This window comes from Zeugodacus cucurbitae, chromosome 6 (genome assembly GCF_028554725.1).
Source record: "Zeugodacus cucurbitae isolate PBARC_wt_2022May chromosome 6, idZeuCucr1.2, whole genome shotgun sequence".
Taxonomy (NCBI): domain Eukaryota; kingdom Metazoa; phylum Arthropoda; class Insecta; order Diptera; family Tephritidae; genus Zeugodacus; species Zeugodacus cucurbitae.
In genome coordinates, this window is record NC_071671.1 from 10,727,647 (window position 1) to 10,750,879 (window position 23,233).

Here is a 23,233-nt window from a genome sequence, read left to right on the forward strand (position 1 = left end):
TTAAATGAGCAGCAATATGAGTAGAAGGTGTAGCGTGAAGCGTGTGACAAACGTGTGTAAGCGCCGCCATAACATACAACAACAACAGCAGAGTTAGTGGAAGGGATGATAGCAACGCAGTTAGCGTTGGCGCTGACGCCGACAGCAGCGCGCTGCTATCACATTGCTTATCAGCGAGCGCTTAACTTTACGCTGCTGCAGACATTTGGGGTTGATTTTTTAACGAATGTTGTCTATCCTTTTTGGCCCAGCATGTGTTTGTATGTATGTATTTAGATGAATATGAATACATTTAAATAGATACATTCATTTATTTATTATATGAGCGCATATGGATGTTGTTGTTTTGTCGCTTTACTGGAATAATTTATATACAGACATACATACGATTGCTTAAATTATTGTTTGTATGTATGTATGCCATAGGTGCTCATTTATGTTCATCCAACTCACAGGACACACATGCGAATGTGTACGAATAACCATCACACAGAGCGCGCTTATAAGTCACTTTGCTGCCGACATCAACGCCGCTGCCAACGCTATTGGAATACACATAACTGATGTGCGCTACGTACGTTGTTGTTTGTTTGTTTTTGTTTTTGTTGTTATTGTTATCATCCTATTTGTGTATGTTATATGTTTCCATTTCCATTAGACATGCAAGGACATTCGCATACGAATCGCGTACTCGTACATATGTTGTGTTGTGTCGTGAGCACGCGCTCGCTGCTCCTACAAATCTAACCAGTAAGCTAGTGCAATCGTCATTTGGTGTATACCTTCGGCTTGACGTATTGTGTGTTGCTGTGCGCTTAACGCGTTCGTACGTTGACATATTCAGTCGGTAGTCGGTAGTTGCGCGGTCGTACGTGTCGCTCTGTGTGGTGTATTAATGGGCATTGTGGTGTGTTTTTATATATTTTTTATATTTCCAATACAACTCAGTGTTGTTGTTGTTGTTGTTATTGCTGCGCATATCCTTTTTAGCCCGCAAGTGTAGCTTAGCAAGCATTGTTGTTGCTGTTGTTGTTTATGAGTCGTATAGATAAGCGAAAGCTATATGAGACAACATGTGTACCACGTCCGCATATACATATGCTTGCTGCCATGCATGTTTGTATGTGTGTTTGTGTGTGTGAACGACACATGCGCGTTTGTGCGCCCATAAGCGCGCAACACATGCTGTGCCTGCCACCGCAACGCACACACAACAAACATACTCGCATAAGCATATGCACAACAACAACAAAGCGCTGAAGGAGTAAGTGCGCGCTCGTATGAGATGCTCACTGAGTTGGCCTGGCCCGCAGCCACCCCCTTGGCAGCACATCTACATATATATCACGTATGTTAATGCCTGTCGTGTGTGACATTCGCAGTCGCAGCGCTGCCTACGCTCGGCTCCTGTGACATCGCTAGCTCCCGTGTCGGCAGCGCTGCTCAACCCGGTGTTGCTTCCGCTGCACGAGCTGCTGTTGGTGTTGGCGTTTTTTGCGCTGCCAACGCTGCCGCCGCCGCCGCAGTCGCTCGTGCTGGTGTTTTGCTGTTGTCGTGTGTTACATTTGTGCATATTTTTTGGTAAATCACTCGAATTAGTCGTTTCGAAACAGTTGAACGGTTTGAACACACGTCCACGCAAATAACTCTTTCGCTTAGCTACATTTCGCTTTTTCAGCAAATGTCCACAACGTTAGATGTCGTTATACGATAGCATCACATCATATTGGTAAGGCCGCCCTATAGGCCACACACACGCATACGCACACCCACATATGTATTTGTGTGATGTTCGCTTACACCCACTAACGGTGGCACGCATATGTCGGAGTTTCTGCATTTGCCACATTCGCCTTTTGTCACTCCGTTAGTTTGGTAGCTTCTTCGCCGATCAGCTCGCACGGTAATTGTCCGTTAACAGTTGGCAATTGTTGTTCGACTTGAAGTGCACATATTTTTTGCGAACAGTATTCGACGACGCGTAAGCAAGCGAAAAGTGTGATTTAAAGAAAAAATTGTGGTGGAAAAAAATTAAAAAAAAAACTATAAATAAAATATTGGTAAATAAAGAATAAGTGCAAACCTCGATAAAATCAAAAATTTGTTAATTTTTTCCAAAGTGTGTTATAACTTATAAGAAATAATAACTGATAAGAATCAGTATTTTAACAATGAACAAGTGTCGAATTATGGCTAAATAATATTCTGTTTTGCCAAAAGTGAATTAAAAATATAAAAAAACTAGATAATAAAAAATAATAATAAAATAAATATTTAAAATAATAATAATAATATATTTAAATGAGATAAAAATTAATCGTGATATCTAATACATTTTAAAAAATATCATAATAAAATTTTAAGTTTCAATTTTGAATTTTTGAAAACTTTAAACAACCGATTTCACGTTAAAAATCCAAAGCTACGCACAAAAAATACACAAAAATTTCAAGAAAATCTAGGGTAGAACTGCATTTGGAAACAGTAATTAGATGAAGTGCTTATAAAAACAATTTCTGTCGAGAAATAAATATTTTGCGCAAATCTGAATCCAATTGGTGTTGTATAATTCGATGCGAATTAGTGAACTTACGCTTAAATGTTTTCATAAAGAGTTTTTCAACAGCTGTTTATAAACAAGGAATATAATAATTAAAAGCATCGTTAGTTTTATGCTATTCTGTTTTCGATCTGCAGGTGCTTTATCAAATAAAATTTGAGGTTGCATTTCTTAGTTGTTTTGAACGAAAAAGCGTACTTGAAAACTTAAAAAAAATTTTTTCAGTTTAATTAGAATGATTAAATTTGAATTTCTTTCTCGTTTTTAATCAAACTTAAAACCAATTTATTCCATCTACTAAATATGTTTTTTTTACTTCAGAAGACTGTTTCAGAGCGTTTAGTTTCGACTAGTAAATTTTCTTCTAATTAATTCGCATGCTTAGAAAATCCAAACATTTTGCATCCTGTTGAACATATAAAGCTATAAGAATGCTGTCAATTCATTTATAATATGGAAAAATGTCACAAAGTAAAGAATTAATCACAAATTGGGAACACTCTTGAAGACAACTTACATTAACAAATTTACCGTGACAACTGATTTTTCGAATTTAAAATATTTATTTCTAAATAATTTCGATTTCTTTCCGATAAGTACTTCATTAAAAAGCATTTTCGCCGAATTAATGATTTGATACATAAATTCTTAAAAAATGGTGATTTTTAAGGAATAAATTAAAAAAAAAAAAATTGTCTTTACACTTTAAAATTGTGTGAACGCTTTAGAAATGACACCTAAAGCTATTAGTATGTTGATTTTGCAGTCAAAATTAGTTATAAAACATTTCATTTTCATAAGTGACTACTTGAAAGTGATTTTACTTTGCCAGTGTCCTATTTTTGGACAACTATTGTAGAAACTATAACAAAATTTCCTATACCTACACAAACAAGATGTCATGTCGAATTCGAAAATCAGTAGTAGCCCTAAAACTTGTTCAAACACATCTGTTATTCAAGTGTGCTCAATTAATCATAAAACGGAGTAATAAATTAATTGCCCAATTAGTACTTAATTGGTATTAAATTAAAGTTTAAAATTGTCATGCAACACTGTGAAGGTTTTGTTTAGTGAGAAAATAAATTTAGAGAAATTACAAAAACCCTAAATATATTTTTTTTATTGCACGTGTGACAATAATTCATTCAAATATTCATTAATTAGTCTTCACTTTTACATATAAAACCCAATTTACAACTGAAAAAGTCGAATGTTTATCTTTTGAAATTATACAATTTGATTCAAAATTGAGATTACAAAAAAATTTATTCTCACAGCAGTGAAATGAAAGCACTCTATTAAATGCTAATTTCTCAAGTTGAGTTGAGTACGTTTAAACAACTCAGACGATAAGTCAATTGACGTCATAATATTGTTAATAATACACAATAGTTCGCATTATAATTTTACTTCTTATCAAATTCAAAAGATTTTTTCTCTCTTATAGCGTTTTTATCCAGGTGCTAATTGATCAATTAACTGGCAACTGCTCGATTATAACGCTTATTAAGAACGATTTACCATACAAAAAAAATCTAAATTTATTTTTAATTTAATTTTAATCGCCTTTAAAATCAAATGCAAATCTGCGACAAAGACGTAGGATGCTTTATCTGCGATTGGTTGAATTTTTGATAAAAAAAAAGCTATGGTAGATGTCGCTGCTGAAAGTATTAATAATCTGATGAAACTTACCAACTTCTTATGAAAAGCAAAAACAAAAATATATAACAGCTGATTGGTAATCGAGTAAACGGCAGTATAAAAGGCAAAAAAGGGTTTCTCAATGAAAATTATAATTGATCAATTAGTTTGGCTGTCTAAAAACGCTATTAATTGAATAAATTACGATCAAATACCAGTTTTCATTTCATGCTGAAATCACTTACGAATTTATTAACTCGCAGAATATAATAAAGTTGTAAAGAATGTGTTTATCAGTAGAATAAGAAAATTTAAATTTTAGTTTTTGAGTTTTTGAAAGTGTGATTGCAATCGATTCCCGAAATACGTTCATAGCTACTTTGAAAACGCTGTAATTGCCACATTTGTTGACTACTTTAGACATTTTAGAATAATTAGTGGTTTAATTGTTTTGTGGTCAAGTATTTTTAATGTAATTATTTAGGAAATTTAAAAAAAATTAAATAAATTATTAATAATAACAAAAACTACAGCTATGTCGAAATGTTTCACAATTTCCAAGTTCTCTTAAATGGATGCCTCCTAAACTTGTGATTTCGTTTAACCTTAAACATTAAATAAAATAGTTTAACCGCTTTTTTGAACTGATCTTGCGGCCAAAAACTTGAATACCTCCAAAGAAAGTATTAAATCCACCTGCAACTTGACATACATAATCACGAAATTCCGTTGATTTTCAAACAGTTCTAACGATCTCAAGGTCAAAAACTGTTAATGAAAAGTACGCACAAACACCGCAACAAGTGGCAAGTGACAACAATATTTCACCTGAGGAAGCGCAAACACAAAATACTTGACTGCGAAATTCCGTGAAAAAAAAAACATTATGACAACGGCATGTGTACATATGTTTGATTTATTTAAGTTATTATAACCGCAATTCTAGGAAGCGCAAACATACATGAAACACCTTGCCATAGGCACACAACAAGTGCATGCGTGACGGCCAACGCTTAATTGCCGTGAGGCGCACAATTAAAATATTGACAAGAAAACATTTACCAAACCAAACTAAAGCTGAGTAGCACACTCTAGCGCTCACGCTGGTCATCCGCAAACACATAACGTCACTTGACGATTGACCTGTCAACACTCAAACACACACACACGCATGAACGCTTGCAGTTGGTTTGCCGCCGTTTGTGCACTGTTTGGCTATTGCGACTGAAAGCAAATTACACACGCATTGTCCTTACGCTGTGTGTGTGTGTCAGCAGACGATAAATAATAATAAAAACAGAATGAAACGCATGGAATATAGATTTATGCATGGCACCGCCTACAATGCCTAAGTGAATGCACGCAACACACACGCACACAAATATGAGCACCTCAATTCTTACCTGCCGAAATGCATATACTCTCGCTGAGTTTACTCCTACTGTATGTTGGCATTGCAGCTGTGTGTTTGCCTTTCATGCCACACACATGTGATTGTTGCCATTCATCATGTTTATTTACTGCTATGCCCCTATGAGGCCTCAAGGATACCTCATGTGTGTGTGTGTGCGCTCTCTTACATTGAAATTACTTGTTTGTGTTTGTTTTCGTCGGACACTTGTCATAATTGCGCTGTCGTCTGTGCCATTGTGGTTGCGCGTCTGCGAGTTGCTCAGTGCTAAACCGACGTCACATGTGTGCACGCATGCAACTCCCATATGTGAACCTTGAGTTTGAATATTTTTTTATTTCTTTAAAAAAATGCTCTTTGTTGCAGTGCCAAATGAATTTGAAGTGAATTTGGATAAAAAAAAACAATAACAAAATGTGATATTCTAATATGAAAATACAATAAATTGTGCAATAATTAGTGGTAGCAGAGGCTAAAACACAGCAGCAAGCGCTGCAAGTAACAAACAAGTGATTACCAAGAGATATTGAAATACAAAGTGCAGCATTTAAACTAGAAAACATTTCAAGAAATCAGCGAGAATTCGGCAGTGCAAATTTTTGACGTTTACATTTGTGGAATATTATTAAAAGTAAGTGTACGAAAGCTTATGAAATAATCTAAAACTGCTTATAATTTAATAAGAATTGTGAGAGACCAGTATGTGAAGAAGAAAAAAACATTTTCTAACACCTTTTTGTTTAAAAAGACTTTATATCAGCTTGACAGCTTCTGTAAAACGTCTGCTAAGTAAGAAAATGAAGAAGAAATTTCTGTCATTTCATGGAAGTCATACTTGTCTAGTTACTATTTGTTACTATGTAAGTAAAAGTTTATGTAGAACTTAAGAAGAAAGTATATTATTCAAACTAACCTCATTTCATTCGAACATCAGTTTGAACTCGTCTCCAATAGAACAATCTATCTAACTATCTAGCAGTCAGTAGCTAAACCAATATACTAAACTCAAATCAAACTGTTAATGAATAGTTATCAGCAATTTAACTACTAATTGTAACTTAATTACCCAAAAAAATAACCAAGTAATTAATACTTAAGAGCCAACCAATTTGTATTAAATTTACTACACAATATATAGAGTCTCTGCAGTGAAAAGAATTCAGCATCAGCTCAAAACGTAAGGTTAGGTTAGGTTAAACTGGCAGGCAGTGAGCCACACATAGAACGATTTTGGTCCTTTGCGGTACCAGATGGAGTGCCGTCACGTAGTCAATGTGAAGTAGTCATCCTTTAGGATGTTTGCGCTTGAAGCGAAGTTCGTGTGGCTTCACTAACGAATACTCTTCCAGATTATCGTACTGTGAAGCCCCCAAGTGCTGAAGCCGTTGCCTTGACACTGTCGGACACAAGAGTTGTTCCATTGTTTCTCTAGTACCTTGCTATTGACATTTTCTGCACAAGACTGTGACCCGCGAGTATGCCAACCATGTTCCTACATTTCCTTCTATCGAGCGACAGTAAGAACTTCATGTATTTCTGATCTACCTCTATTGCACATAACTTTTGCGGTGTTGCAGCCCGGTAGATCCTTCCAGCGGCTTTGAACTTTCTTAACAAGTTCCTTTCTTGATCATCATATAGGCAGTGCATGGATTTACCTACGTCGACCACGCTTTCAGATGACAGTTTTACGCCTATTTTGGCAATTTCGGCCACTGTGGCCTTATTTCTGGCGACATCCTCCACTGCTGCCCTGCTAACCAAGACATTTTTAGCCGATACGCAGAAAGAGGATATTGCGTTGATTGCAACCTGACTGTCTACGTATATGTTGATTCTAGAGTACCGTGGTGGTATATACTGGGATCCGGTAGTTTGAAGCTCAAAAACATATATATAAATTTCAGTTCATAAACCAGTTATTTAGTTAGAGTATGGAACACCAGGAGTATGAAACAGCAGAAAAACTTTAAGAAATCCTTTTTTAAATATTACATTTTAATGGACTCAATTAATTGTCTCAATTACCAGCATTTTTTCTCCAACACAACTTTTTAACACTATTTATATAATAAATTATCTATTTTTGAGGCAATTTTTGTCGTTTCACTCAATTATCGAGACGTCCACTGTAATTGAGTAACTTAATTGAGTTACTAGCAATAGATGGAATGTGAGTTGGATCATCGGCTCCTTATCATATTTGAATATATTTTTATTTGAGGCAATTCTTGTCGTTTCACTCAATTGTCGAGACGTCCACTATAATTGAGTAACTTAATTGAGTTACTAGCAATAGATGGAATGTGAGTTGGATCGTCGGATCTTTATCATATTTGAATATAATGAGTGAGCGTGATTTGAAAATCTTTTTAAACAGTAATTTAGAGAGGACTTAAATTAATGAGAACTCTCTGTACATAATGGTTGGTGTCAAGATGATACATAAATAATTGTTTAGAAAATTAGATCAAATATTCCAAATAGAGAAAATTCAGAGCTTAATAATTAAGAAGAGGCAACGTTTTTCTCTTTGGATACAATAAGTGGGTTGCAATGGATTACAGAAACACATATCATTTTGGAAAAATAAGTTTTTGTTATATAACTGTAGGTTCAATGAAGTCACATTTTAACGATTAATTTAAACTGAAAATTTAAATACTACACTTCGACACCCAAGTACATTTAATTGAAGTTGAATGATAGTCGAGACAAATTTTAATGAAAATGTAAAAAAATGAACTAAATAGAATGAATCAAGGAACCAAGCTACTATCATATTATACATAAGCGTGTGTGAGTAGCTGCATATGTAATTATTTCTGTATTTAAAGTAAAACGCCAACTAATTGCACATTGTGGCAGCGAAGCGTAAAGATGTGGTAATGCCACTTCAAACTGCTTTTTGCAAAAAAAAAGCAAAAAAAAAAAATAGAAAAAAGTACACACATGCATACTCACACATCACGTTGCAACTACTGAAAAGGTGCAGGCGCTGCGCTACTTAAGTTAACTCCTTTGCCTTAGTTGTTGTTGCTGTTTGCACGCTTTCATTTGCTTGTTTGTTTTTACAAGCAATTTTCCGACTTTTTAAGTTTTTTTTTCACTTTTTTTGCATTTCCTTCATTTCCTACGGTTGCGGCTGCTGCGAAAGCGAAGCAGTTTTCAACTTAGCACAAACTAACTGAGCAGCCAAGAAATAAAAACAGTTATTTTACGCAATTTATTTTTTAGTTGCATACACTTGGGCGTTTAAGGCGTGGGTGCAAAAGTGAAATGTTTACCGCGACGCGGCAATAATACTTTATTTTAGCTTTCTTCACGCATTTGAGGCATGTGTGTGTGTGTGTGTCTTTGGAAGTGGAACTTGATTTTAAAGCAGCATTCAGTTTGTTGCTCATCAAGTGTATGCAATTTTTTCTTTATTTTTATTTCAAACATATCCTCGCGTATGCTGCACGCACTGCCGTTCATGCTACATCAGTTGGACGAGCTTGCCACTGCTGACGTCGATTCACCTTGCTTAAGCATCAACATTGTCTTGAAAGAAGTCATACACGCATGCATAGACACGTTGATTCTAATTAATTCATACATACGTTCTTCTGCACACACACTTCATCACACAAAAGCATATAAACATACATACATATGAACATATAAATATACACGCAGCTGTATGTGAGTTGTATGTGGAAACAGGTATTTTCACCTTCCGCATCCCGCTTTGCTTTAACAAGTATATGTTTGCACCAAAAAAACCGAAAAAAATCACTGAAATTGAAAGTAAAAAAAAGAAAAGAGAAAAAGAACGCCGCCACCGTCAGTCGTGTAGTGCGCCAAAGCCAGCGTCAGAAAAGACAAATAAAACGCATACATCAGCTATTATCACACAATAAATGTGTGCGTACATGCTTGCATACATATATGTTTTTATTTACATATGTACGTAGAAAAAAGAAATCTTACGCCATTAAGACACTGTATGCTTAGCCGTATCCTAAAGGATATCCACAGCGGCACGTAGCTGAGATTGCAACTTTTGAATACACATAACAAGCATGTTGTTGTACTTGTGTTTTTGATTTGCGCTACATGCGGCGCGAGTCGACTTTCTTGAGGAGTATGAATTTTTCCAAAATGAAAAATATCCAAGAAAAATGGCTAAGATTTGAGGGCTGATGCGAATCTCTCTTATCGTACCATAAACTCTATTCTAAATTAATTTATCCAAGTTTAGTTAGGTTAGTTTATGTTTGAGGAACCCATTGTAGCATGGAATGATTAAGGTTATAAGAAAAAATTTACCTAAAAGTCTGAATCAATTTCTATGCGCATAAAGGTTTTTCACTTCTTCTTAGAATTATAAATCTCTCCTCAAATAACCTAAAAACAAACCGAGAAGCTGCTTAGTTGTTTAGTTTATCCAAAATCTTTTGATATTCTAAATAGTTTTTATAGTTTTTGTTGAACAATTTTAGATGATAAAGGTCATATGAGGTCAACAAGATGAAGCTGGCGCTCATTCCTATAATTAAACTTATTACGGTGGTGATAGTCATCTTGAAAATTATATCATTGTCCTCTCAACCATATATGAATAGTAAATTTACTTAACTGCTTTTCAGTTTAACTCTGATTCACATTATGCTAGATCTCTATATTCTAGAAAAACATGCTTAAAGACAGAGATCTAGATGGTTTAGGTTAGGTTTGATGACTGTTCCCAACCGAAACACACTTAGACTATTGAGGACAGTCCTTTGTGATGCCAAAATTTAACACCTCGCTTAAATTTAAGAATCCACAAAGCGCCTAGAACCTAGAGATCTAGATATGCTCGAACCAAAATTGATAGTTTAAACTTTAAGCATTTTCTTAAGGGATCATAAAAACAGAAGTGTCTTAATTTTCGCCAGTTCGTCATTCACATCGGCTCAACAATAAACTATATTAAATAGATTCCTACGAAAACCACTTTGGAAATATGATATTAACAGCATTTTTAGACAGCCAAATTAATTGATCAATTAGAATTTTTATTGAGAAACCCTTTTTTGCCTTTTATACTGCCGGCTACTCGATAACCGATCAGCTGTTATACATTTTTGTTTTTGCCTTTCATACGAAGTTGGCTGATCAGCTGATTAATATTTTTATAGCAGCGACATCTACCGTAGCTTTTTTCAATCAAAAAATTCAGCCAATCGCAGACAAAGCACATATATCGTACGTTTTTGTCGCAGAGTTGCATTTGATTTTCAAGTCGATTAAAATTCAATTAAAAAATAATATAGATTTTCATTTTGTATAGTAAATCGATCTTAATAAGCGTTTTAATCATGCAGACGCCGGTTAATTGATCAATTAGCTCCAGTCTAAAAACGCTATAAGACATGTAAGAATCCATTTTATTGTAATATATCGAAAATAATAATTTCATATTAGAAACATTAAATCAAAACCATCACCGCATCACCGTTGTAGCGTCTCACGCAGTCGTCAATGCCGCATCGAAATTCTCACCTGTTTAGTTGCTCGGCATTTTTGTCTGTGAAATATGCGGCAGTGACAGCAAAACGAAGACATTAAAATGATATATGCCGAAACTCATTAACATATTATCACACATAGCATATGTCATGAATACTTTAAGACGTGTAGAACGCACTCACGCATGTACGTGAACTGTTAAAAAATCATGCACAAAGAGTCTTAAACAAATATACGTAGACTCGCTGTATTTCTATGCGTTCCATATCCATCTATGTACCCCGGCGCATATCCTTAGGCATTAGACGCATTGTCTTATATTTAAATAAAGTAAAAAAACACATACATATAAGCTACATTTCGCATGCTTTATTAAAAAACGTAAATAAAATGCGTACTTATGTCGGCTTCTTATCTCATTGCAGACACAGCGAGTGATTGGAATTCCGATTCAAAATCACGCGACAGCAGCTGACTAGACCAGACAGCAGGCATGGAAGTGCTGGGAGACAGCAAAAGTAATCTGTAAAGTAAACAGAGACACAGCGCAAACGAAATTCAAACAAAAACATTGACAAACAACAACAACAACAAAAGCAACAACAGCAAACGAAAGCTGAAAAGAGGCTCATTAGATTTTTTTTCGCGTTGTGTGGCAGCAGCGTGTTGGTGTAACACGTCAGCCAAACACACAACAATAACTGCGGTGGATTTCATCAACGCCTCAGAAAGCATTGATTTTTCCTGTGACTGAATGTTAACGGAGCCGCTGCACATGGTTAAACGTCGTAAACTGTCTTTGTCACAATCGCAAACAGCAACAGCAACAACAGCAGCGTCCATGGACAGCGCGACCGTTGCGACCACAACGCCGCCGAATACACCGCCCACACCACCGCCGCTCAACATGATGATGACCACAGCACGTAATCACAGCAGCAACAACACCAGCGTTAGCAGCGGCAACAGCAATGTTGACACCAGCAAAGACTGCAACATGGACAACACAACGTGTACTTTGATTACCGCCAGCTCAGCACCCACGCTCACCACCACCGCAATGACCGGCTCCTTGCTGAGCACCAGCCAGCACACAGCCTCAACGAATAGCGCCACAGCAGCTGCTGTTGCGGCCGCCGCTGTTGCTGCGGTGGCGGCTGTGACCGCTGCAGGCGTCAATGCTACACCAGCAAACGCCAGCGCTAGCGCCGCAAACAGTAGCGGTGCTGTGCCCGATCACTACAGCCTGCGTTGGAATAACCATCAAAATCATATACTGCGCGCTTTCGATGCGCTCTTGCAGACCAAGACACTGGTGGATGTGACGCTGGTGTGCGCCGAGACGAGCATACATGCGCACAAAATGGTGTTGTCCGCGTGTTCGCCCTTCTTTCAACGCGTCTTCGCCGAAACGCCGTGCAAGCATCCCGTCATTGTGCTGAAGGACTTCCAGGGCTGGGTGGTGCAAGCGATCGTTGACTTCATGTATCGCGGTGAGATCAGTGTGCCACAGGAGCGACTGCAAACCTTGATACAAGCAGGCGAGTCACTGCAGGTGCGCGGTTTGGTCGAAAGCTCGGTGCCAGAGCACACACCCACACCAGCTGCTTCGCCGGATGATTTTGGCATGATCGATACGTCGTTGATGTCGCCCGAACTGGAACGCTGCTCGAGCTTCGATGAGGAATCGCCTTCAATGGTAACAGCTGGCTCAAAAGTTATATTGCCATCGCGGCTGTTTGGCTCGTCAGCGCGTCGGGAGCGTGAACGTGAGCGCAAACGTGAACGTGCACTTGAGCGCGAATTGGAACGAGACGCCGAAAGCGATCAGGACCTGCCACTCGATACGAGTATCAATTCAGATGTTTGTACGTCGCCTATGCCAAGACGTAAGCAGGCACGTCCACGTCGCCGCTCCGGCGATTTGTCACTCGAAATGTTGAATGAACCAGCTACGCCCGCAGCGGTGGAGAAGCCGCCACAAGCACAACCCCTGCCTTTAACACTGGATGAGAAGTTGGAGCAGGCTCATGCAGAGCACTTAGAGGCTTTGAAAACTGTGATCAAAACTGAGCTGGCTGAACCGATGGATGAAGATGAGGGTGCTCGTCGCGATGACAGTGGCAATGGCAATGACAGTCAGATGAACAACGAAACAGACGAGAAATCCATAAATGCGTATCAGTCGAGTGAAGATCAACAGCATATTTCGCGCACGGATGAAACACTTTCACCAGCACCATTGAATGCGTCGCTCTCCATGGACATCGAAGAGGAGGAGCAAGAAGATGAAAATGATAACGAACATGACAATGATAATGAAGTAATACCAGATGCCGAAGATATCGAAGAACTCATCAACGCCACCAATGAGTTGCGTCGCAAATCGTTATCAAATCTCTCGGACGGCCCAGAAGATCTCTGCACAACGAAGAAAGACCAAAATGATACAAACGGCAGTCAGTCGACTAACGACGCCGATAGCAGTCCGACGAATAATAATAACAACAATAATAAACTCAACAACAACAATCGCATTGTATTGTCACTCAAAGATATAAGACAACTAAATAAACCCTCATCCTCCTCCACACCCAATTCAACGAATAGCATGCACCCTTTTGCGACGGCCAGCCTACGCGATCTGCGACTGGATCGTGCCGTCAGCTCCGCAGCGGAAAATCAATGCAAAATGGACGCACTGGAAGCACAAATGCATGCGGCCGCAGCAGCCGCGGTAGCAGCAGCAAACGGCGAGAATCCCTTTCAACATATGGAACATCAGATGGATCTGTCGCTAGCTGCCGCCGCAGCAGCCGCCGCTGTGTCACATCAACAGTCACGCGAACGTGATCAGGCATTACAGCGGGAGCAACGGGAATTGCAAGAACAGCATAATGCCTATGCGAATAGCATACTCGGGCAAATGGGTATGTCCGGCATGCCGCCTTTCGGTGGTCCCGGTGGACCAGCACCGCATGAACGTCTGGAGGAGAGTATGAATCGATTGAGCAAAGAATTTGCGCCGAGTTCACCTATGAGTCTGCCCACACACTTCAATCCACCTGATGGACCACCACATCCACCCTCTCCACTACCATTTCCGGGTATGTCTTCAGCGCTGACGCTGACGCCACCGCACAGTGAGTACCTGATATAATATGAATATTCTATAAATAATTGAATATTTTATATATTCCAAACTTAAATTTAACAACAAATATGCCACAAAATCTGATAAAGAGAGTTCGATCAGATATACTCCAATTAACACATTTGGTGCGAGAGTAGACCCTGAGTGACCAATTTAATAATAAATTAATATTGTAACGGTCTTTAAATTTCCCTCGGCGATTCTCTTCATATGATTTCAATCTCATCCTTCATGTTAATACTTCTACCAAACACTTGACTTCGCTTCTTCCTACTGTGAGGAGCCGCCGAAGTCAATTGACAAACATAAAGTACTTCTTATGCAACAAGTTGCATGAATGTTGATCCTTCTGCAGGACCAAGTACTTAAAGTACACATCAACTGCATGAAAACAAGCGGAAATCCTTGATAATCAAATACGCCGACGAGCGCCTAATGTGGTGTTGAGTTGCCGCCTCGTTTCTATGCCGTTGAGCTCAACATCGTTGGCTGCTTTCTACCATATGCACATTGCCTTTCCGCAACCTGAACTCATACGCCCATATATCCACAATCAAACGCCCGTTATGCACTGCCGCAAGAAGGATGTCATAAAAAATTATGCAACATCCTGTTGTATGGACGACTGCTAATGCTCCTCCGAACGTATATTAAACATACCAAACACCCACCACCTCCCCGCTAGGCGCCAAGCTCGTGCCTCATAGGCACCACAGCAAATCTTCTTCAACTTCGTTGTTGTTTCAGTGTTTTTTTCATGACATATTTGTACTTTGACAGTACGCTTGACATTTGCGTTTGCATTTGAGTGCTTAACACACTTTCTGTCAACAGTACGCGCTTTGACAAGGACTCATGCCACATACAGGACAACATGTAGCGGGTGTGGTGCCCCTAACGGTGGAGCGTTGCAGCATTGAAGTGACTTTTAATAGCCTTGCTGTTTGTTGCATGCTTCAGACGGGAATTATGCTTTAGCTCTTTGCCATAATGTTTACTTTGATGACTGCCACATGTTGCATGCATCATCCGTGTTGTGTATGGACGCCTTAGGGAGTGAAAGCACATTAATGTTGCGTTTCTTTTAACTTAACTTCTAATGTGTCAATAAGCTTAAGTAGGTGCAGCGTTCATAACAAGCTTTGTGGCAGGACTTATGTGTGCGGGTTGTCTGTATGTATGTAAGGATAAATGCATTGAAATCGAATTATTGGCAATTATGTACACTTCAGTAGAGACAAAGTGGTGGAGGTGTATGTGGTGACTGCTGGTGAAAGTACAAATTGTAAGGAAAGTGTTTTTAGGTATTACATGGATCAAGTTTACATTACATATATTGGCTTTAAATGACTTAAAAAGAAATAATTTATAAAAAAAATTATAAGGAATACATACTTTATTGTGGTATGAAACAATAATTCTTCTTGAACATTTCTCAATTGCCTCCCTTAACAATCTGAAATATATACCTCATCCCGTCGAGGAAATAACCCTTCCATTGGAGGAGGTCTGTAATCGTCCTTTGTAGATTGTAATCCACCTTTGAAATACTTCTAAAATAATAATAATAATAGTTGACGACTTCCTTCAAGTAGTTTCAAAATCACAAAAAAATCTCTTTTAGAGAAAATCTCCGGTTTTTTTCTCGAAAAAATCGGGTGCAATTAAATTTGGCTAGTATAAAGTTCAATCTTTTGAAATAGATATAATGGATATAACGGACCGTTTTGTTGTCATGGTGGAGGGAGAAAGGGCTCCCCAAAAAATTTTTAGGAATCCAACGGAATTCACCTTTATTAGCCGAATAGACGTCAGTTTCGAACGTCTGACTGCTATGAGAACACTTCGTAACAATCGTCCGACTACACTTCGGCCACGGTTGGATGGATCCCATCATTAAAAATAATAATAAAAAAGAGTATCAAAAATCAAAATCAAGTCTTGAACAAGGCCTTAATATATTTATCAGTAAAGAACCACTAAGATTGGAAATTTTTCTTTGATTAGTTGCGGAATCAAATAAAACCCTTTTAGTTTTAGTCTCGAGCTTACTCTCAAGTGTGTTGATTCCATATAGAATAAGAGTTCAAGACGGAATAATCCAAAAATCTCTTGAACATATTTCAAGCACTCAGTTAGGATATGGTTTCGGTGTACAAATGATGTCTTAATGAGTTAGTATTCTATAACTGATAATGGTATTAGAATAGTGTTGTCTCTATTGTGACAAGAGAGACACTTTTCTACTCTCACAATTTCTATGGCTACCCTTAAATGTTGTACAACCTGACCTATGCAACAAACTCAGCATTAAGCTCAACATTACGACAGCTAATAAAGTTAATCGATTTAATTGATTATCATACATTTGTCTCAATCACGTGACCCAACTGTCATGCACACACATATGCCGCCATAAAACCTGACAATCGTTATACAATATATGAACCTGTTCGCCCGTCTGCCAAGAACAAAGCCTCCGCGAACAATTAGCATAGCTTTAGGCGCCAGCAACCAGCTTACGCCTTTAGCGTCTGCAGCCACTCTTAAGGAACCGTCTTGAGCAGCCGACTTGTAAACAATGGAAATTATAATTCTATTAAGATTTTACGCTCGAAGAATTCTTCTACACATGCGCTCGAAACAAATGAAGCGCTGATGATGACGGAAGTAAAAAGTGGAAAAATGAAAAAAAAAACAGTAAAACCACGAGTGCCTAGCGCAGGATGCATTGCTGAGCAAATCTGTGCAACATTGTTGGCAAGCGACGCAAGTGTTAGGACATCGCGGCTGTGCGGATATGTGTAGTGTGCAGCAGCAAGGGCGCATAATATTGACATTCCACTGAATGATTTCATAAGACTGACTTGTGCAAATACGCGCATTTATTCTCTATATGAACTCATCCATACATATAAATGTATGGATCTTTATGTGCGTGTAGCAGAGGAACACTTGAGGAGTCGGTGCGTAAGTTTGGAGTTTGAGGAGCGAACGAGCGTAGAAACACAGTCATTCAAATGCGAAACAAAAGCTTATGAAAATCGCGTATAAATAGGCGTGACACAGGCGGCGGTGCTGGCTGGGGGAACAAATCATTGCAGACGCTTTCCGCTGAAGTGGTGCATTCATTGATGCTGAAGCATATGAATATATGAGTAGATGTGAGTTGGAAATACATGTATGAGTGCTCGAGTATGACAGGATATATGTAATAATGATAATCGTTCACATTGACGCATTGTCGAGAAGAGTGGGAAGGGAGAGCGCGTATACACTGTAGCCGCGCGCATTAAACAGCTGAAGACTTTTGTTACAACAATGCAAGAGAATTCCTTAGAAAATCGAATGATGAGCGCTTAAGCGCCAAGGATAAGCACTCATGCAATAACGGTAATCATTTTTTTACCAGGATTTTTTAGCAGTGACGGGTGCAGGCCACATTTCTTTCAAATGAATGAAAGCCGCGAAAAAAGAAAAAAAAAAACGCCGCAAAGCGGATGACACAAAGGCAGTCACATACACACACACCCACACATGCTCTTGTAGATTAAGCCACATATACGTCGGTGTGCCTCTTGTGCGCAGGAAAGCGATTTGATTTTCTTACGTCACACTTAATGCGTCGCAAATAAAATCAACCAAGCAGCAGGATATGTGTGTTTGCATGCAATGCTGATTTCAAAAAAAGAAAACACAGCACAGTAGCTGGAAAAATTATGACGCTCACCTGTACGCCCGCCAAAATTCATGTTACGCCTGTGACTAACTCCACACCCCCGCTGCATGTGTCTCCAAGATCTATTAGTTCAATGATTTCACGTTGCCGGTTGTCTCTGAAAAAGTGTATATATTCGAGTTAAGAGAGAGTAAACCGGCAAAGTGTAGGCACAGAGTGCCACCAATAACTCCTTTTCGCGCCACAAGCAAACACACACATACACTCGAACATAATATATTCAGGCAAACAAATTTGAACGCAAGCAAATAAGCGTTTTACTCCATCCATGTGTTTGCCTGTCTGTTCACTGACTGCTTACCGCACTCAAAGTCAACTTGTAAGTCAGCGCCTTCATGTATGTCTTCATATGCCTCGTCTTATTTATGCGGTAGTTAGTGATTTTTCATACATCATAACGTATCTGTTGTGGCAAACTTACGTGCGTCGCTCCCGCTCCCCTTTCCATATTTCCTTAAAAATTCTTACTTTTTCACATTTTAACATTTATTTTTCTACAATTCTGCCATATTAAGTTTTGCTGTAGTCCTACTGCAGTGGATTGTCGTATATGAAGGCGCATTCATAACAGCCCTGCAGGAAAAAGCTTGTGAAAAGATATTAGGAGAAATATTAATTAGACTTAGAAAGCTTCAGAGGCAAATCTGCAAAATTATTGGTTAAAAGAAAAGAAGACAGTTATTAGAAGATACTTATTAGACCTGTATATTTTATAGTTAAATCGCACTCTCTCTGCTCTCTCCTAAATAAATACTGAATTTTTAACCCTTCTCTAGACTAGTTAGTACGTCTGGGGACAACAAAAATGTGCTTCATTTTACAATTCGATTTCTTGTCTTGGTTGTACATTATTCTTTCAACTCAATCTTATCATACATTGATTTAGAGACCATTTATAGTTCCTTCTCTCTCTCTCTCTCTATCTCTCTCATATCCCTCTTTATCTATCTTAGTAGATCTGACTGCTGTCATAACTGACATTAACTAATACAATTTTCTACAGGGTCACCACAGTTCATATGCATACCATGCATGTCATACTCGCATTGCATTGCCATATACTACTTTCGTATGTCTGTAAATATCTCTTAAGCTCCCCAAGCGGATATTATTAAAATGAATCGCGATTGCAAAAACAACAATAATAACAAATATAAATATAAAATGTTAACGAAAACTGACGACAATTTATAAAACCTCAAAAGTTTATTGGGGCGTACATTACGTCGCATTTACTAACTGTTGTTTTGTAGTTTTATTGCACTTATTTGACATGTGTGTATAGGTTGTGTTGACGTTTCTTAACAAAAATATGTCTACTTGCTTACCTAAAGTTAAAGCATAATATTTGTTGAAGTTTGCCGAATTATTCAAAGAGGTGCTCATACGTGCTATGTGTCTGTGGAACTGTTATGACTACCTCAGAGTTCTTGACATATGAGTGAGTGCTCGTGCAACAAGAATAAAGTTCAGTAAATGTCAATTATAAGAAAAAAGAAAAGTAATGAAAGTTTACTTCAAAATAATGGATCAAATATATCTATGTATAAGCTTTTCCTGATTACTGGTCAAGGGAAGTGCGAACAGTCAAAATGGAGATTAAGGTAGTGATGTAAATTCTAAAATGCAGAGAAAGATCACCGATCGGTGCCTAAGGAGTAATAATTTATCCAGGAAATTAACCGAAAGCTCTGTTCAAAATTGCAGAAAACTCTTATTTCATGAAATCACATTTCCAAGTGCGGATCGAACCAAAAAAATATCCGAAAGCTCTCACCAAAAGCTCTAATTTAATGATCTCACGACAGCTTTCACCCCATATAATATATTGAAATCCGAAATTTTCGCGACTATTTACGACGATCCGAAAGCTCTCATCGAAATCACACAAAAGCTCTAATTAATTGATCTCCCAAAAGCTTTCATACACATATGAAATACTGAACTTCGAACTTTTTTAAACTTTCCACAGAAATCACTGCCATCTTTTGATCGGCTGTGTATCTTTTTATTGTATGTTGACGAGTATGAGTTGACAAATGTGAGTGGTCTCCAATCACACACAAATCACATTACCATTTTATTCGCAGCACTTGTGAACTTCTACGATTTATGTCACTCCCTGGAATGCTACCGTTGAGTGACTGTATCGCTGAGTACGTAAATATACTCATTCTATCACAATTTATATTTTCCAAATGCACTCCCACACCCAACCGCACGCCCGCCGACAATCATATGCATCGGGTAGAGCACACATGCAAATTTGCCTTTTCCGCCGCAACGGCTACCAACTTCAACTCTGACTTTTACAAAACGCCGCAGTAGAGACAACATAAATTGAGGTGCAGGCTGCAGAAAAACTATTTCAGCTTCGCGAATTGCTGCTTTGTTGTTGTACATATCTGCGGTATGTGAGCTTTCATGAAAGCCTGTATCGGCTCACAGGCTACGCTACGAAAACAGGGGAGTTTTGTTGTATTGGTTTGGAGCTGTTGCACTTCGACTATAGGTGGTGTTCTGTAACCCATAATCAGCCCCGCAGCAGTCAGACAGCCAGCACAGCTGTTTGCACCTTCGCCGGTGCAATAAATAAATAAATGGAACCACAATTGAATTTATTTTTCAACTGTGAGTTTTTTAAAGCGTCTGTATTTCGTTGGGAGTGTGAGAATTCCGTATGAAAACATGCAATGATGCCTACAGAGGCAAAGCTTGAGTGCGTGGTATGGAATATATTTACTATATTGGGTGAGAAACGAAAGTAGTGCTACAAAAAACAGTTCGTTTGTCAAATTAACTGCAAATGTGCTGTCAGCTGTCGTTAGTGGTATTATGACAGTTGGCTGGTTGAAAAACTTTTAGCCTAATGACTCTTTTACGCAAAACAGACAGACAGATCACCATTGCAAATGGGGACATACTCGTATAGTATATAAAAAAGGCTTTGAAATGGGTTGCAATGTGATAGGCTAACAACCAAAAGGTTTAAGAAAGCCGAAAAGTTTAAAGAAGTAAAGAAGAATTTACTAGAATTTGGCATTGGATTTAATTGACCCTCAAATCGTTGAAACAATTAAAGTTGAAAAAAGTTGATAAAAAATCGTCCCAAAAATGGCTTTGGCAAACCATTAACATTTAATTTTTGATATTTAGAAGGAATTGATGGATAAACAGTTTATTCAAAACCATAAAATATGGAAAGAGTCTAACTAATAGCTTAAGAAATGAAGCTTTTAGCCGAAAGCTTTAGGTGAAAGCTTAAATACAGAAACTTTTATTTAAACTTTTCATCAAAATCCTTTATGTTTTACCGAAAACTAATTTATTGTAATGGAAAACATTAATTGAAAACAATATTTTTGGAAAATATATGCATACGAAATACAAAAAAAATATATTTAATATTTACATTATCAATGTTTATCTAATAAAAAAGCAAATTTTCATATATTGTTCTTTTTCTCTATTTTCAGTGTTCGGTTTGGACTCACCACTTGGTCTCTTCCCGCCAGGCATTGACCCTGGCAAACTCTATAACCCACTAATGGAAATGTCCGATCCACGTGGCATGCCCAGCGATCATCCACCGCCCTTTCTCAAAGGCAAGAAAAGTAAGTAAACGGTATTAATTTTACTTGTACTATAGCGTATATTTACAATCACCGTTCGAATTTCAATAATCGAAACAGGTAATTAACCTCGCAATTGAACCTGAAATACGACGCTCCAATTATTCTTCAAACTAAACAAATCGAATACTTCAACCGAGCGCCAAACGGTATCTTTCAAATACTACACTTTAATACTTCAGTAGCCTATCTATCGTACGACTGTTGGCTAAATAAGCAAAATTCATAGAAAAAAGTGCATTTTCACACCTGAGTAGCGTCTACAATGAAATTGCCCTTTTGCCACTGCATGTTTACACACTTTGCGCATGCGCACCCACTTGAACTGCATTGATCTTGTACTTTTGCTCACGTACTTGATCCGCTGCGCTACTGTTGATCAACGATCGCTGCACTTGAGTGCATGGGCATGCGCATTTCCGTTTTATTTGACTTTCTATCTTTCAATATCATTGTTTTTGGCCTTTTTTACACGGCGATCAGACTGATCGATGGCAGTCGTTCGTTTTTGTACGATTTGGATATTTTAGTTTCAGTTTTAGTACGGGTGTTAGTTAATTTTAGTTATTTTATAAAGTATGAGTGGGAAGTGTAATTGAAAGTATTTTAATTAGCGCTACTTAAGGGACAACAGCGAGCTTGAAAGTAAAACACTTTCTATTGCAAAAAGTGGTAATGAATAATGGGTAAAAGTTTGCAGTGAAAGCTCATTTTAAATGTTGTTGCTGAAGGACAGCGAATTAATATAATTTATAGCTAAAACTTACAATTGTTACTTTGGAAAACAGTTTAAAATAAATTCAATATTTCTATAAATTATTGCACAAATTAAAATAGTTATAAATTATGAAGCTTTCACTAGATAGTAATTAATATATTACATCAAAGAAAATGTGCTACAATTTCAAGCATTTTAATTAAAACTACAAAAGGAAATTTCTAAATTAAAATACGATAGTGAAAGCTTAAAAGCTGAAGCTTTTACTGAATATTTTTCGCAATATAAAAGCTTGCAAAACTTTGGCTGAAGCTTTCACTTGATATTTTTTGCAAAATAAAAGCTTACGCAGCTTTGGTTATTGTTTAGTCTAATATTTTAAAATAACTTTTAAGCCGAAAAGCTAATGCGAAAGCTTATATTACTGAAGCTTTCACTTGGCACTCTTTGAGAAGGCGTGCCTCAATATTAATATTTTTATTATATTTTATATATTTTTACAATTATTTTTTTTTTTATTGAACTTTTTAAAGCTGTGTTTTAGAAAGCTTTCACCAAACTAATTTTTTCATTCTTTCATATCTAATCTTTGACAAGCTTCATTTTTATTATTTTTTTTACAATTATAATTTTTTGTTAATGAACATTTCAAAGCTGTGTTTTAGAAAGCTTTCATCAAACTCATTTCATTTAAGCTTTCATCTAATATCTCACAAGTCATAAGATTTTATATAAAGACATACTTTCATATACATCTTGAAATGTGAAATGAATTTTTAAAATGAGAAACTAATTGAAGCTTTCATTGTGCACTCTAATATACAAATGTATTGATTTATACTATATCTTCGATTAAAATTTTAAAGCTTTATTACA

At 37.4% G+C, this 23,233-nt stretch overlaps 1 protein-coding gene across 2 annotated transcripts in view; it reads left to right on the forward strand.

Annotated features, from left to right (window-relative positions):
• The first annotated feature begins 1,574 nt into the window (after positions 1-1,574).
• Positions 1,575-23,233, forward strand: part of LOC105210927 (protein jim lovell) — a 29,177-nt gene continuing 7,518 nt past the window's right edge. Inside the window, exons 1-4 of one of the 2 annotated variants that reach the window (XM_054234364.1) lie at positions 1,575-1,729; positions 5,985-6,249; positions 11,540-14,257; positions 21,484-21,621. In XM_054234364.1, coding sequence (XP_054090339.1) covers positions 11,869-14,257; positions 21,484-21,621 — 2,527 coding nt within the window. In that variant the 5' untranslated portion in view covers positions 1,575-1,729; positions 5,985-6,249; positions 11,540-11,868. Of the gene's footprint in view, positions 1,730-5,894; positions 6,250-11,539; positions 14,258-21,483; positions 21,622-23,233 lie in introns of those variants that run through there. The other variant, XM_011182134.3, reaches the window with a different exon arrangement.